Genomic DNA, 17,043 nt, shown 5'->3' with positions numbered 1-17,043 from the left:
TTTCGAGTTGTCTGCGCGGCATTGGTTTCACTATAGAAGTCATATTCGAAAATAACACGAATTTTTTACTTATCCATGATTTTGCAAAAATTGATCTAAAAAAAAATAAAATTTGAAAGATAATCACAAATCAAAACCTGTATTTGAAAGAATGATAATATATCTTAACAATAAAAAAGCCAAGAACTGTCAAAGTGAAAGATATCAAATCTCAAACACAGTGTTTAAGGAAATTAGACTTTTCATGCTTAATGATTAATAAATTATGAGAAACACAATCACGAAAATTCTACTTTTGACCTTGCTATTAACAACGGAATACATAAACTAAACAGTCAATATATTGTAAATAGGTCACGTTGATAGCCAGTACAACATATTGTGTTATTTGTTTAATTCATCATGTAACTATTATACTTACAAACAGCATGTAGACCATATTGGCTATTAGACCACATTGGATACAGTTACGTTATTTTAGAATTTACATAGGTATATAAAAGATTCTAGAAAAGATGTAGACTTTCCTGAAACATTCCTGAAAAGTTGCAATTTGTATTGAAAAATCCATGATATTTTCTAAAAATTTATAAAATTGTACAGAAATTTTGAAAAATTCTAAAATTTATAAAAAAATTCTGAAAATTTTATGTGAAGAATTTTAAGAGAAAAATTTTTTAAGAGAAAGAGAAAAAACGCTTGTAATGACATGATATATTAAAAAAATATGATAAAAAAAATATTTATTGTCGGCTCCATATGTTCAAATTTTATTAAGGAATCACTTTCTTTCATGATTCTAATGTCGCATTAAACGATGCAAATAATATTAGGAATGTAAGTAAAAATATATATCTTTGCGTATTTTTGTATTTGAATATATCATTGTTTCCGATTAATTTAAACTGCCAAATTCACAATCACTGAGATCGATAGATATTTTTACGTAGAAACTTCGAATGTCAGAGGGTATGTCAAATCGTGGTATTTTTGCGACTTCTATTTCATCCCGCACTTGTTTCTTCGTATTTTTAATCAACGGAGGAGAAGCCGCAAGCTGTCGATCGGAAATCGCTCCATGTGCCACGATTAAAGCAATTAATTTGATTTGCAATTCGGTTGCTGAATAAGCAAATAATTGCGTACCGCATTGGTGGCGTATTTGTTTTTCTCACAGGGAATATGATTTACATGGCACGTTTTGCAATTGCAGTCAGGGCAGGGGTAGATTTGGCGTGACCAGGAGTTTCATCGCAACCAGAAGCGGACTTCTACGCTGGCATGAGCATCAGCAGAGTGATGGAAACGCCGAGGAACCGTGAGCTCTTTTCTAACGATAAAAATATCAGATGCTTAAGTATTGTTAAAAGCTTAATGCGTACATAAAATAGTATTTGTCTATTGTCGAGTTAAATATTTTGAAAAACAACAGACATTTAAGGAACTTTTCACATAATATAAGAAATTGATCAAATTTTAAAAGTAAGTTTGAATAATAATTAATGTATATAGGTATTTCTGAATATTTTCAAATTATTTTTCTTCAAATAATTTTTTAAAATAGTATTGCGTTTTATAGGAAGAAGAGTTTTAAATAATTTAATTACAATTAAAATGTGAGTTTAACATGAGTGTTAAATTTGAAAAATTATATTCGTAATAAAGAATGGAATTTAAAAGACACTTTGGAATTAAAAAAATAAAACTTCGCCATATTATTTTTCATGTAAAAGTATGAAATATTTATTATGTATTTCTCTTTAAATATGATGTTATACTAGTGAAAATGTGGTAACATCATTTTTTATTATATTTAAATCATTATAAATAGTTCTACCATTTTCACATCAATATTAACACATCGATATTAAAATATTTTTAAATATAAAATTATTGTTTTTATTACTCAAAGTTTCATTATTAATTGCTTTAAAGATGCCAAAAGCTTCTGTGTTAAAAGCAGAGTTTGGTCTAGTTAAAACATTAATAACTTTAACTTGGTTAATTACTTTTTAGTTTATTTTAAGTTTTAATTTTTAACTTGAATTAGTTTTTAATAACTTTTAATTTTAATGTTTTTAAAACATTTTAACTTTCCGGTAAAAAATTTTTTCTATATAATTTTATACAGTTGCACATAATTATATATAGATACGTACATATATTTATACATCGCATATAATCATATATTAAAAAAATATATAATTATGCATGATTTTTATATAAAATTATTTAAAATTATAATTATAATGATTGCATATAATTTTATGTAGTCATTATATATAGAAGAGAAAAGGGTAATATGGCACTTATTTTTATTTTTATTGAATTACTTTGTTTACAATTATTATTTTCTATTGAAACTTAAACGATTACATTTGTCAGATTGTTGTTTGACAGATTCTAGACTCAAAGTAATGAAATATTTATTATTCAGGATGTGATTTATAATAATCTAATGCACTGCATAATCGGTGGAAGAAAATGTGGTTGTAATATGGCTATCCATAAAAATAACTTTAAAAAATTAATTTAGTTTAAAAGAAACACAATACTTTGTTAAAAAATTATATATTTTTAGTTTTTTATTGTTTAAAATTTTCTTGATTTAGAATTTTCCTGTGTTTAGAAACTTTAGAAATACCATTAGAAATTTTGTTAGAAATATTATTTTATCTATTTAATATGAAACAGTAAGCATAAAATGAAGTTTTTAATGTTTCTAGACACCGCTCTCTAGAATGACAATCGATTTATTGAAGAAATATTTCGATATAAAAATTTCGCTTAAAAAAGTCATATTAATGAAATTCCATGTTATTGTTTTAACTTTGTATAACTCAAAATATGTATTGCCGAATAAAAAGGTAAATAACAAAAAAACACTCAAGTGTATGTACATTCGTGTGATAATACACTCCAGTTTAAGAATAATGAGGAAGTATAAGTAATTAAAGGTTAAAGGTATACCTTGAAAAAGTTTAGAAGTGCTCAAAAGTAAAATTGTCTTATAACAATTGTCAGTCGTTATGTATTGGCATATTAGCATCACTAAAAAACGGCGGGCTACTAAACGAATAACTCCATAAGCAATTGTTAGAATACATCATGATATATAACAGAAATAATAAGGGTAGCCATATTGTCGACAATGCCATAATACCCTCTTCTCTAATATTTATGTGCGATTATACATAGTTGTATATAATTATATATAAAAATCGTGCATAATTATATATAATCATATATTTATATATTATTACATATATTTTAATATACATTTAATATACACGTTTTTTTTAAATATACGTATTTAATATATAATTATATATAACTGTATATAATTATATATGAAAAATTTTTTATCAGGTTATTACTTTTTTCCCTAAGTTAAAAATTTAATAAAAAAGAAAAATGTATTTCATATAAAAAACATATTATTGTTATTTTATATAAATTTAATTTCTAACTAAAATAATGAATTTATATAACGTGTGTGTGCGTGCGTAAATGTACATGTGCGCCATATGTGTATGTAACCATATTTTAATTATTTTATTATAAACTAATCAAATTAAAAAAAATTACATTTTAATTTATTATAAATAAAACTTTTGAAAACTTTTAATTTAACTCAATATAACCTTAACGCAATTTTTAATTAGATTTTTGTTAACGTTACTTTTAACATAATTAGTTTTATAAGCCATTAATTTTAACTTAATAAATTTGAATATTAATTTACACAATTCTGGTTGAAAGATATATATGAGAAAAAATTCTCTCCTCCAGTTTTTTAAGCTGAAGAACCTCCTTAATACGAGGTAGTGGCGATTCTTTTAAAATTATTTATAAGGCATGGCTGGTCAATTCTAATAATTTACATGCAGACTGTTTGCTGAAAAGTACGCGAGAGCTATGGATTCATCGTGGTATAAACGCGCAGTGGATCAACACTCTATTGAGCCGGAAAGTTTTGTATTCAGCGTGTCATTTGACGCGGGTAAGTGAATGTATTTTAAACATACACTTGTAATATTTTCTAAGCGAGTAAATTATTAAACCTTAATTGAAAAGTTACTTGAAAGAAAAGTTACCCCACTTTTATCATTAATGAATTTTGACAGTTGTGTTGACAATGAATTGTACTAGGTTTGTACCATATTGTACCCAAATATTAAAACAGCAATACGAAAAATACGTTCAAAAATAAAAATAAAATGATTTTTTTGCTAACCCTTCACTTTTTGAATTTCTCAATTTTTAAAGCTGCGCTAGATTGTGCTAAATTGTGCTATCATGCCATAGTATTACATTCATATATGTATAACAAAAGAAGGTATAGTAAAGAAACGATTTTAAAGAATTTTGCGTAAAACTAACGATTACATTGATATTAATTATTTTTATGCCATAAAATTATATATCTGAGTTCTAATGTAGCATAAGTCAGCACAACTTTCAGATTCTAAATCGCAGCGTTATTGAGGGCAGTTCGCTTTTGCTCGCGACTTTCAGTGAACGGACGTTTTGCCTATGCGATTTATAATTCTTCCATGCACTCCCAATTTAAACAAATAAAATGATATCTCGAATGTTTCTGAACGCAAGTAAATTTTAAATCGGTAAAATTCTAAACGATCAAAAATTAAGCGATCAAACGAACTTACCTGTAAGTGACGTTCGATCGTGATTATATGAAGAGCCTCGTCGAGAGATTAACTTGTAGTAGCCTGCTTTGCCGGCGACTTGAACCACACTTTAGAGAAAAGGGTGAAGAGGCAGAGGGCGCGCCGCGGGCCCCACCCCGCGAGTGTCGCCCATGATAGTTTCATTTCATTCAGAGAAGACGAGTAAGGAGTGTGAAAATTGTGGAAATGGGCCGGGAAGTACTCAGGGTGGGACTCAATCTCTCGACGAGGCTCTTCATATAATCACGATCGAACGTCACTTACAGGTAAGTTCGTTTGATCGCTTAATTATATTCGAGCCTCGTCTTCGAGATTCACTTGTAGATGTTTAGAGAAGAGCACTAATTTTCACTTCTCTCTTCGATAAGTCTCCTTTATTTTGCAGAAAAGGAGAGGGAGAGAGAGAGAGAGAGAGAAAGAGAGAGTCACGAATCTTACACTGAAGTGAAGTGTTATTTTTACTTTTTGGATCCCAGCACAGATGTTGCAAATGTCGTACGGTCCGGGAGAATGGGACGGTTGTAGAACTGTGCGAAGACGTCCGACTTCTCCGACCATCCCGCCGTTCGGCGGATGATGCTTATGTCTACTCCCTTTGATGCAGCCGCCGAAGTTGTTGCGTGCTTTGTACTGTATGCTGAGAAAAGGCTGGTATCAATGCCTGCCTGTGATAGGCATGATTTAATCCAACGAGCCAGCGTTTGAGGCGAAGCTGGACCGTGGGGTTTCTTGGCAGTTATGAATAAATTATTTACGTTGGATCTGATTTTCTTGGTTCTTGAGATGTATGCTAGAACAGCGCTGGCTACGCAAACTTTAGGCCTGTCTCCGATGAAGGGTAACGACAGGAGAGGTTGAAAACCATTCAGGCGAGAAGTTTTGATCCTATCCGGAATTGTTATCTCTACCATAGATGAACTATGGCTAATCTGGTCTATTTTAATTAAAGAAAAGGTTTGTAGTCTGTGCGCTGTGCTCAAGGCGAGGAGGGTGACAGTTTTCTCGCTGAGTTGCTGTAGTTTTAGGGCCTCGTTTGGAGGTAAGTTTTCCAGGAATGCCAAGACTATTTCCGGATTCCAAGTGTGAGCGTATCTGGGTCTGGGAGGACGCAGTTTGAAAATTCCTTTAAAGAATCGTTGTACTGCCAAACTCTTCGCAAATTCTTCCTGTGAGATCAGGGCGATTGCTGATCGCGTGGAGTTTATTACCCCGTAGGAGGCTCCCTCGTTGAACAGTAAAGTTAGAAACTCGAGGATTTCTAGCGTAGATGCTCCGTGGACATTTATCTGTCTTTGCTGACAGAAGTTCCACCATTTCTGTAGACTGGAGTTGTACTGCTTGTGTGTGGCATTTGTAATAGATTCAAGTAGGACCTCCGTGGTTGCCATCGAGAATCCCTTTCTCAGGTATGCTTGCCTGACAACTTCCCTGCCACCAGGGTAAGCCTGTTGGCTAGTGGGTGGTGGATCGTCCAGGGTTGAGCAGTCCACCTAGGTACAATTACAATACCAGATGCCTGCTCATTGATGATTTTTCGGAGAGTTGGGAGAATCATGGAGAAGGGTGGAAAGGCATAAAAGAATTTCTTGCTCCAGTTAATTGTAAAAGCGTCTATTGCTGAGGCCGAAGGGTCTCTACGCCAAGAATAGTACTCCTTGCATTTAGCATTTATACGTGAAGCAAAGAGATCCACCTCTGGAGTTCCAAAGCGAGCGACTAAACGATCAAAGGCATAGTCAGCAAGCTCCCATTCAGTATCAATGTTGTTATATCGGGATTCGTGATCTGCTACCGTGTTTTCTAAGGAGGGAATATAAGAAGCGAATAACCAGAGATTTCTGGATTCACACCATTGCCAGATTTGTCGAGTCAGTCTATTTAGGTGGGAGACTCTTGTGCCTCCCATTCTATTTATGTAGGATATAGCCGTTGTATTATCCACTCTGAGAAGGATTTCGCAATTTGATAATTTTTTAGCAAAGCACATAAGAGCTAAATAGATTGCCAACAACTCGAGATAGTTAATGTGATTGGATCTTTCTATCTCTGACCAGAGCCCCCCTGTTGATTTATCACCACAGGCGGCTCCCCAGCCCGTTAATGACGCATCGGTAAAAATCGTGGTGTTAAAGTTCTTTGTTCTAATCGGGCTATGTGTAGACATAATATGTTTTTCCCACCATTCAATATCTTGTTGAATTGACCGAGGAACTGTCATCCAGGCTTCAAAATCTCCATCATTAAGGATTAATCTTAGCTGCTTTTCTTTCTCAAGGTTTCTGGTGTAGAGGAAACCATATGCCACCGCGGGACAGCAGGATATTAGCGTTCTTATGAAGCTGGCAAAACTTCTAATAGAGCAACGCGTTCTTGGTTGGAAGCGCTTGATCATGTCCTTGGTTGCCAGTTGTTTTTTGGCTGGCAATTCTAAAGTGAATGTTCTAGAATCTAATATGAGACCTAAATATTCGCAGCGAGTGGCAGGGGTAAGCTGACTTTTTTCCCAGTTAATGATGAATCCTAACCTTGAAAGTAGAGCAATCGTTGTCCGTATATTGGTCTGGCATTTCTCCTGGGATGGGCCTATGCATAAGAGATCGTCCAGGTAGATTGAGGAGATCAGGCCCTTGGAGCGAAAGTGATGTACCACCGGCTTCATGAGTTTGGTGAAAGCAAATGGACTGGTGGATAGCCCGAAGGGCATACATGTAAATTGATAACATTTACCCTGGAAGAGGAATCTAAGAAATTTTCGGTCCTGTTGGCGTACAGGCACTAGGAAGTAAGCATCCTTAAAATCTATCTTTCCCATGAAACAACCTGGAGATATTAGTTTAACTGCAGTTCTAATGTCCTCTAGCTTGAAATGAGGGGCCTTTATAAATTTGTTTAGTTTTTTGAGATTGAGAATGAATCTCTTTTCTCCATTCGACTTGTCTACCAGAAAATATGTAGAGACGAACTGACCTTCGCAAGGGGTGCAAGGTTCGATAGCGGCAAGGTCCTGCAAGCGGTTCAACGCACATCTCAGCTCAGAAAAGTCGGCTTCCGAGAACGTGGGTTCCGGTGGGACTGATTGCTGGGAGGGTGGGAAGGTGAAGGGTATCCTATATCCCTTAATGCATTGCAAGACAAATGAGTCCGAATCAATCGCCTTCCATTCATGCTGGAAATGTCTTAGATTTCCTGCAAGGTTTCTTACCTTTATTTCTTCGTCTCTTCGGCGGCCGTTTGCGGCGTCGATGCCGTATGAGACGTGTTCTTGTCCTTCCGAGAGTTCGACTGTTGTTGACCTTGTTTGTATCTCCCTGAGCTGGTTTTCTTGTATTGACCCCGAGACTTTGTGCCCGTTTGTGATTTCTTGAATCTGACAAACGGGCTCTTGGAGTTTAAAGAACCCGACTTTGACTGCCTATTAATTGAGGGGGTCTTGAGATCTTGTCCGATTTTTGTCATGGTTTTAACCTCTTTCACTTTCTCCGAAAGGTTAGACCCATACAAGAATCTGTCTGGATTAGTACCTTCCAGAACGTCACGTACCTGCTAATTCAGACTGGGGGATACAAAGGCTCTTCTAGTGGCTGAAAAGCCTCGATGGATTTGAGTCATTAACTTTCCCGCGTCACATACGAGGTGTGTTCAAAAAGTATCGCGAATTTTGAATTTTCGCGGGTTACGTATATTCGAATTTCGATCTTTTTGTGGCGTTATGTTGGTACTCATGTCTCTCACTTATGCCGACAAGCTCGGCCATTTTGAATGTTCACTTAATTGTTGACAGCTGCTTTGCTTGCACGTGTTTTGGATCGTCTTCGATTTTTACCTATTCAAAAAAATGGATCAAAGAACCTGTATCAAATTTTGTGTGAAAAACGAAATTAAGTGCGCGGATGCATTCCGAATGTTGATTGTGGCATACGGAGAAGCTACCTTGGACCGAAGCAACGTTTATCGGTGGTACAAAATGTTCTCAGAAGGCCGAGAAGATGTGAACGACGAAGAGCGTGCCGGACGCCCGAGCACTTCAACAACAGACGAAAAAATTAATGAAGTGGAGAAAATGGTATTGGCCAATCGTCGAATCACCGTTAGAGAAGTTGCTGAGGACCTAAACATATCGATTGGCTCGTGCCATTCGATTTTTATCAATGATTTGGGCATGAGACGGTTCGCCGCGAAATTCGTACCAAAATTGCTCAATTGCGACCAAAAACAGCATCGCATGAACATTGCTAATGAGATGTTGGACTCTGTCCGCGACGACCCAAATTTGCTCCAGAGGGTCATAACTGGTGACGAATCGTGGGTTTATGGTTATGACGTGGAAACCAAAGCTCAATCATCTCAATGGAAGCTGCCGCACGAACCAAGACCGAAAAAAGCGCGCCAAGTTCGGTCGAATGTGAAAGTTTTGCTGACAGTTTTCTTCGATTGCAGGGGCGTGGTGCATCATGAGTTCTTGCCACAGGGTAGAACGGTCAATAAGGAATATTACCTGCAAGTTATGCGCAATTTGCGCGAAGCAATCCGCCAGAAACGCCCGGATTTGTGGAAGAACAAAAATTGGCTTTTGCACCACGATAACGCCCCTGCTCACACATCGTTGCTTGTGCGCGACTTTTTGGCCAAAAACAACACACTAATGATGCCGCAGCCACCGTATTCCCCAGATCTGGCCCCCTGTGACTTTTTCTTGTTCCCTAAACTGAAGAGGCCCATGAAAGGACGACGTTACGCTACGCTTGACGAGATAAAGACGGCATCGAAGGAGGAGCTGAACAAGATAAAAAAAAATGATTTTTTGAAGTGCTTCGAAGATTGGAAAAACCGTTGGCACAAGTGTATAATATCTCATGGGGATTACTTTGAAGGGGACAAAATAGATATTCATGAATAAATAAATAATTTTTGAAAAAACACAAAATTCGCGATACTTTTTGAACACACCTCGTAACCTACGGAGAAGCTCGAGCCTATCTATTTCGTCGTCTGCTAAGAGAGCAGAAATAGTCGAGCCTAGAGCCACCAGCGCAGAGCCCGCTTTATTCTGTGCTGCTATAAATCTCTGGTCCCTTTGTATGAGGGCTTCCGTAGACATGGCTGCAATTTCGGGATTTAATTTTGGCGCTTCGAAGAAACATTTATTAGACTCACGTGGGTATTGGGCTAGGAGGTTGTCTATTTCCTCCTTGTCCAGCAAGGTTGAAAGCCAATAGCTCCAACGTGTTTCCAGTTCCTCCTGGAGGACGATTCCTGTGCTCTTCGGCTTGGAAGGATCGGCGCCAAGAATTTCCAGTACTTCGGGTTCGAGACCTTCCCCTTCGGGATCTTCCACTTCGCGTGAGACAAGCGAAATCTCGTCTACGTCTCCGCTGCGAACTTGTGGCATGGCTGGAAAAATTGTGTCTAGCACAGGTGCGTCTTGCGCGGTTGCGTCGAGCGCGATTGCGTCTAGCGCGGTTGCGACATGCGACTTATGAGATTTATTAATACCCCCTTCGTGCCCTTGATCACCTATGAACCTGGTTGATCTGACGAAATTGTCGTCGGGGCGGTTAGGTGACAACCTAACCTCTGAATCGGTTCCGAGAAGACGTACGACCTTCTCATTTAACTTCTGAATTTTTCGCAATATTTCGTTCTTTTTGTCATGATCTTCGTGACTCCTCTTTCTATGTTTACCCATTATAGGAATAAGAGAGCAAAAACTTATACGAAACTAACCTCTGTGTGTGTGATTAACTCGCGCACAAAGAAGACAATGAAACTATCACGGGCGACACTCGCGGGGTGGGGCCCGCGGCGCGCCCTCTGCCTCTTCACCCTTTTCTCTAAAGTGTGGTTCAAGTCGCTGGCAAAGCAGGCTACTACAAGTTAATCTCGAAGACGAGGCTCGAATATAATTAAAAATAGTTTCAATATAAAATATTGATTATTAAAAGAGTTATTCCATAAAACAGAAATGGGTACTATTATATTACACTTATATTATATTACCTTAACCTTTATTTAATTCAGTTTGAGCATTACATATTCTTGAATTCTTATTGAATAATGATTCTGTTTTAATACAGTTATAGAATTTTGTGCTTTAATCCAGAAATCAAAAACATTTAAAAACCTAACTTTCGCGTTGCTACAACAAATGTAATAAACTTTGTTAGTAAAAGGAAAGTTTTTTTGTAATAAATATTTTTAACGTTTGAGTTAAAACATTAATATTATTTCTTTCTCGTCAGATAATTATTACACCTAAATTAAAGACAAAAGCACTATAATAATGTTACGTCTGTCGTTAAAAATTTTTTTTCCCTTTTTTTCTCACGCCATCCGATAATATTTTTTTAAATTAAAGCATTTTAAAAACAACCGTGTTAATCCATAAATTTATTTATGAATTTATAAAATTTACTTTAATGTTAAACTGAAATTTGTTGAATCGCGTATTTAAATAATTAATTAATATATCAGACTCATTCGGCTTAAATATGTTGAAAAATTATGATTTTAAAACGATAGAATTTAAAAGAATACGCCCGCGAGCGCGCGCGGCCGTCCAGCGTTCTTGAACGTTCGACGACGCGTGGTCGCGCGGCAGAATACGGCTGCCCGGCGGAACGCAGTCCACCCCCCCCCCACCTCTGTGGCTCGCCCCCGCGCGAGCGTCTACAAGCGTGGAAGTCGGCGCTAGTCGCGAGGACGCGTTGCAGTGTCATTTTCGAACCCATAACCACCCTCGTGCGTATAAAAGGAGCGCGCGCGGAGCATTTTTTTAACCGATCGCTCTGAACAGTCGGAGTGTGCGCTTCCCAGGCGACAGTCAACGGTAAGATTGCCAAAGGTATCACAACGACGGGAGGGTTATTTTCGTGAACGAGGCAGCCGAGGAATACTATCGGGATGTCTTCTTCTTTCACTTCCTCTCCCTAGTAGGACATAGCAGTTGAACCACACCGAGCATATGCTTGAGTGCAGCCTCGGCCTAATCTACGCTCCTTCTTTCTTTTCTCGTTCTTTTCTCCTTTCCCCCGATCCAGGGGTTAGTCGCGGCGTAACTTGCTTGCACTACTTCCCGACATCTACTCCCCCTCTTCTTTCTAATTTTTCCTGTTACCCTAAGAGAGGTTTTTCGAGCTGCGCGCGACCGAGCTTCACACTTTCGTTGCGTCTTCTTCGTCACCTTTTTTCCTTCTATGACATATTTCCTAACCTTACTTCCTTTTTTAAAACCCCACCGGCATCCTGAGTTATTCTTTGATGCTCCAGTATTCAAATTTAAAATTAAACTAAAAACGTTTAATTTTAAATCGGAATTAAATTCAACCTCCAATCTTTAAATTCAGTAACTAAATAATTTATAATTTAAACATATAATTTTCAAGTTCACTCCTGCTGTTCCTCACGCCGTATTCCTGCACATACGCTTCCATTTAAGCAATTCTCTCTCTCTATAAGTTAATTTAGTCGCACAGAAATCGGTAAAAAATTATTTTATTTTATTTTATTTTTCTTTATAAAAATTTATATTAATCAGCATAATGACATCTTTTATAAAGCAACATGGGTAAGAAGACCCATCGCGGAAAAGCCGGAGGCCGCAGACGCTTTCTACGCGCTCTTTGCAAAGAGCTAAACGCGATCAAGGACTTCGATTCCTCGGCATATTGGCTTGACGTCCTCTCTTCCCTGGTAGAATCACCGGTATTAGAACTGCCGGATTTCACCGTTCCTTTCCATCTTGCAAAACGGGTTGAAAGAGGAAATCGTCGAGTTTACCCTGATAGCACAAAAAGATTTCTGCAACGTTGCAGGAACCCTACATTGAAATCTTGAAACTATTTCAGTAACATTGCGTAATGTCTCTGAGACGTCTCTGCAAGATTGCAGAAATGTCAAAATGTCCGCTTCGGTTACATTTGCAACATTGCAGAAATGTTACAAGAAACATTTCTGAAATATTACATAATGTTTCTTGCAAGATTTCTGCAATGTTACAAATTGGTTATGGAATGTCTCGGTAAGGTTGCTGCAATGTCTTTGGTTTCATTTCTAATATTACAGGTACGGAAAAAATAAATTAAGAAAATAGATATTAAATAATAATGATTTTATTTTTTTATTGATATATATATTAATAATGAAATTATAAAATATTTATAATATAATATATATAATAATAAAATAGTACAATATATAAATACTTTTTTCTCACGTAAATATCATTAACATATGAATAATTATTCTATGAAATTAATGTGATAGTAAATAATATTGACAGTAGTAAATAAAAAGGAAAGATAAATGAAGTTAGTAAAAAAAAATAATTAAATAAAGTAAATAAAATAAAAAAGAAGCTTTAGAATTGTGTTTTTTTTTATGTACGTTATGTACGTTATCAAAATGTAATATTATCGTAACTTCCTTATATATTATTAATTATGAAACGTCTCGTCCGGATGGATAATTGTAGTAGCGTCCCGCTGCGTTATCTTCAACAGATTTTTAAAGAACAAACTTTTTGTTCTGAGGTGCGGCTCCTGTGCACCTTCGTGCGCTCTTGCGCCTCTTCATTGTTTTCTGTTGCGTGTCTTTGACAGGCAGAAGTTAAGAATTGCTTGCAGTTTTGGATCGTCGGAACCTGCAAGGATGGGAAAATCGAGTCGCAAGGAGAAAAAGAGGAGGAGAAATTCCTCTCGCGATCGTCTCACAGTCCTGGAGAATAAAGTAGAACGCGTGCTTGGCCTATTGTCTCAAAGAGAGGTTAAATCGCCCGGCCGCCCTCGATCTTCGACATCGATTCTGACCACTGAGATCCAGGATAATCTAGGGTCATGCAGCGACTCGGAATCTATAAGATCCGTCTCAGCCGGTGCCTCCCAGGCTTCCTCGGAAGGCCAAGTATTACCGGCGGACCAGATGAATTCAGGTGTGTACAAAACGCTAGATCTGTATTTGGAAAATACAGACGGCAGGTCGACACATCCACTTTCTCCCGATCTGTATTCGTGAAGTACAGGCAATGGGAAGATAGAACGAAAGTTCTGCTCACCCTATTTCTCCCGATCTGTATTCGAGAAGTACAGGCAATGGGAAGATAGAATAAAAGTTCTGCTCATCCTCTTTCTCCCGATCTGTTTTCGAGAAATACAGACAATCGGAAGATAGAACAAGTTCTACTCACCAGATAGAATTTTCCTTCTCTCTTTCAGGAGTAAGTAACTTATCTGTCAGATCCTCATCCCCTACACCACACAAACGAGTTAGGTTAGAGGAAGGACCGTCCACTAACGTGGAAGAGGAAGCAGCAGAGCCTCTAACTAAAGAGTTATTTGGATCCGACCTCGTTCAAGAGGAGTTAGCGCCGTGGAATGAGCTAGTGACTCATCGTTGGCGCGACCTGGCGCGCAAGGGCCTCCCGGCAGAGCAGCGCGATCCTCTACTAAAGAAATATGCCCCTGGCGAAGCAGTGGCTTTTCTTAAAGCCCCCATGCTAAATCAAGAGTGCAAGGTGGCTCTTAAGAATAACTCGATAGTGAAGAGAGACAATTACAACAACATGAATCAAAATCAGGTGGGCGCGGCCTTATGTGCATTGGGCGAAGCGATCTCTGACTTCCTCAGACCAGATACGCAAAGATCCTTGTGTCCTGAGGCCCGGTTAGCGGTGGCTAAAGTCAACGAGGGAGCTCAAATCTTGGCAGATTTACATTACAGGTTATCCCTCGCTAGGAGAGCTCAGATTGCACCCACTCTGAATCTAACAGCCAAGGCTACAATTGACACCATTCCGGTGGACGATTTCCTGTTTGGTGCCTCCTTTGGAGAGGAAATTAAAAAGGTTGCCTCCATGGAAAAGTCTTCGAGGGACATTATTAAGGCGCCGCTAACAATCTCAAAACGAGTGCAACAACCGCTAAAACAGCCAGCGCAGGTAGCCTCAGCGAGACCGGGAAACTCCCGGGCCCCTGTCAGAAGCTCGAGATCGGTTTGGAGGAGAACAGGGGTAACAAGCGATCGCCGCCGATCAACATACCGCTCGAGGTCCCATTCGAGGAGGCGTTAAACTGTGTGGAGGTAAATAGAGCGGGCAGGTTGTCAGCCTACCTTCCCCGGTGGAAGGAAATCACCTCAGACCAGTTAATTTTACAAGCCGTCGCAGGGTACAGACTCCCATTTGCACAACAGCCACTTCCCTCAGAGTAAAAAACCTTCTGTTCATCTCTCTAAACTAGAAAAACAGATCTGCTCTCAAGAAGTTGCTAGTCTTCTTGATAAGGGAGCGATCGAGATGGTAGAGCCGTGCGAAGGTGATTACCTATCGCCATTCTTTGTCATTAGAAAATCCTCGGGAGGATGGAGATTTATTCTCAATCTAAAAAATCTCAACCGATACGTTATAGCTCCGCACTTTAAGTTAGAAAATTGGAAAACAGTTATTCGCCTTTTATCCCAGGGCGATTTCCTTGCATCTATTGATCTAGAGGACGCCTATTTCCTCGTTTCTATTCACCAAGAAGATAGGAGATTTTTACGTTTCAGGGACAACGCTATCAATTTAGAGTTCTACCCTTTGGCCTAGCCTCAGCGCCTTATATATTTACCAAAATATTAAAACCTGTGCTACATATTCTTAGAGAGAAAGGGTTTCTCTCCGTGGTTTATCTAGATGATTTCCTGCTTATCGCACCTTCTTACCACCAGTGTATCCAGAACGTCTCTACAACAATGGATCTCTTAACATCATTAGGCTTTATAATTAATAAGAAGAAGAGTGTTCTCACACCAGTGAAAATCTGCAGATTTCTAGGCCTTAATTTCGATACGGATTTATTCGCAATAGCAATCCCCTCGGACAAAAGAGCTAGTCTTCTTCGAAGGACCCTAGATATGCTAAGCAGAACTCGCTGTAGTATTCGAGATTTGGCCAGCTTTATAGGTTCCCTGGTAGCAGTCTGTCCAGCTGTCCAATACGGCATTCTACATACTAAATCTTTAGAGAGAGAGAAGTTCTTAGCTTTGACAGCGTCAGAGGGTAATTTTGAGGCCCAGATGTCCCTTCCGACCTTTCTTAGGAAGGATCTATCATGGTGGAAGGATATCTTCGCGGATACATCGCAGCGAAATTATATTAGGTCGGGTATTTTCGAGCTGGAAATCTTCTCAGATGCTTCCCTGACGGGATGGGGAGCTGCTTGCAAGGAGGAACGCACTCATGGTTTTTGGTCACCGGAGCAAAAGAAACGGCATATCAATCATTTGGAACTCCTAGCGATTTTCCACGCTTTAAGATGCTTCGCATCACACTTACTTGGTGCCAGTGTGCTTTTAAGAGTGGACAACTCCACGGCCTTGGCATACATTAATCGCATGGGTTCGATTAAGTTCCCTATACTATCAAACCTTACACGAGAAATATGGGATTGGTGTGCGGAACGAGATTTGTTTATTTATGCCTCATACATTCCCTCGGCACAAAACGTGGAGGCAGACGCGGAATCGAGAGTGGTAGCGCAAGAAACAGAATGGACTTTAGCGCAGAAATATTTTGACATAATCTTGGAGCACTTTGGACCCTTCGATATTGACCTGTTTGCTACATCAATTAATTGCAAATGCCATCGATTTGTGTCTTGGCTTCCAGACCCTTTAGCTGAGGCAGTGGATGCCTTTTCTCTAAAATGGTCGGACGTATTCTTTTATGCATTCCCACCTTTCATTCCAATATTAAGAATGTTACGCAAGATTATCACGGATAAAGCCGTGGGAGTGGTTGTTGTGCCGTGGTGGCCTGCCCAGCCATGGTTCCCATTACTTAATCAACTCATGGTCGGTCATCCAATCCTGTTCATACCAGATCCCGAGATGTTATCTTCTCCTTTCAGGGTAGTTCATCCAGCCTGGACAAGGATTTCCCTGGCAGTCGCCAAATTATCCGGCAAGCCTTCTTGCACAAAGGGATCCCGCCATCCGCATTAACAGCAACTTTAGCATCAATCTCTAGTTCTACACTAGCTCAATATACAAAACCTATTAGATTATGGTGGCATTTCTGCAAACAGAAGGGAAGCTGTTGCTTCAATCCTTCTGTCTCATTCTTTCTAGAGTTCTTGTCAAAATCCTTCGAGGAGGTGGGTTCGTACGCCACCTTGAACTCATATCGCTCAGCGATATCTCTTATCTCAATGAATGATTTGGGCTCACATCCCTTGGTAAAGAGATATTTCAGGGGTGTCGCAGCCTTAAAACCTCAACGTCCCCGTTATGATTATATTTGGGACCCATCCCCAGTAATTGATTATTTAGCCACGTTATATCCGCATGAAGATTTGACGCTAGAAAGACTATCAGGGAA

General features: G+C 38.5%; 2 protein-coding genes across 4 annotated transcripts in view; both read left to right on the top strand.

The window, feature by feature from the left end:
- Positions 1-17,043, top strand: part of LOC105201260 (voltage-dependent calcium channel subunit alpha-2/delta-3) — a 221,783-nt gene that overhangs the window by 134,388 nt on the left and 70,352 nt on the right. For all 3 annotated transcript variants that reach the window (XM_039457857.1, XM_039457858.1, XM_039457856.1), the window contains 2 exons: positions 1,214-1,318; positions 3,891-4,003. In XM_039457857.1, coding sequence (XP_039313791.1) covers positions 1,214-1,318; positions 3,891-4,003 — 218 coding nt within the window. The remainder of the gene's footprint in view (positions 1-1,213; positions 1,319-3,890; positions 4,004-17,043) is intronic.
- On the top strand, positions 13,170-14,790 carry LOC120359642. Its single transcript, XM_039457859.1, has 2 exons — positions 13,170-13,617; positions 13,901-14,790. The coding sequence occupies exons 1-2, from the start codon at positions 13,338-13,340 to the stop codon at positions 14,752-14,754; spliced, it is 1,134 nt and encodes a 377-aa protein (XP_039313793.1). The 5' UTR covers positions 13,170-13,337; the 3' UTR covers positions 14,755-14,790.

This window comes from Solenopsis invicta, chromosome 15 (assembly GCF_016802725.1).
Source record: "Solenopsis invicta isolate M01_SB chromosome 15, UNIL_Sinv_3.0, whole genome shotgun sequence".
Lineage (NCBI taxonomy): Eukaryota > Metazoa > Arthropoda > Insecta > Hymenoptera > Formicidae > Solenopsis > Solenopsis invicta.
This window is presented reverse-complemented; position numbering and strand designations above follow the sequence as displayed.

Bases quoted from the DNA above. Each gene is read 5' to 3' on its own strand.
- LOC120359642 (XM_039457859.1), top strand. From the start codon at position 13,338: ATGGGAAAATCGAGTCGCAAGGAGAAAAAGAGGAGGAGAAATTCCTCT. The intron at 13,618-13,900 runs GTGTGTACAAAA...TCTCTCTTTCAG, and splicing joins GGCGGACCAGATGAATTCAG to GAGTAAGTAACTTATCTGTC.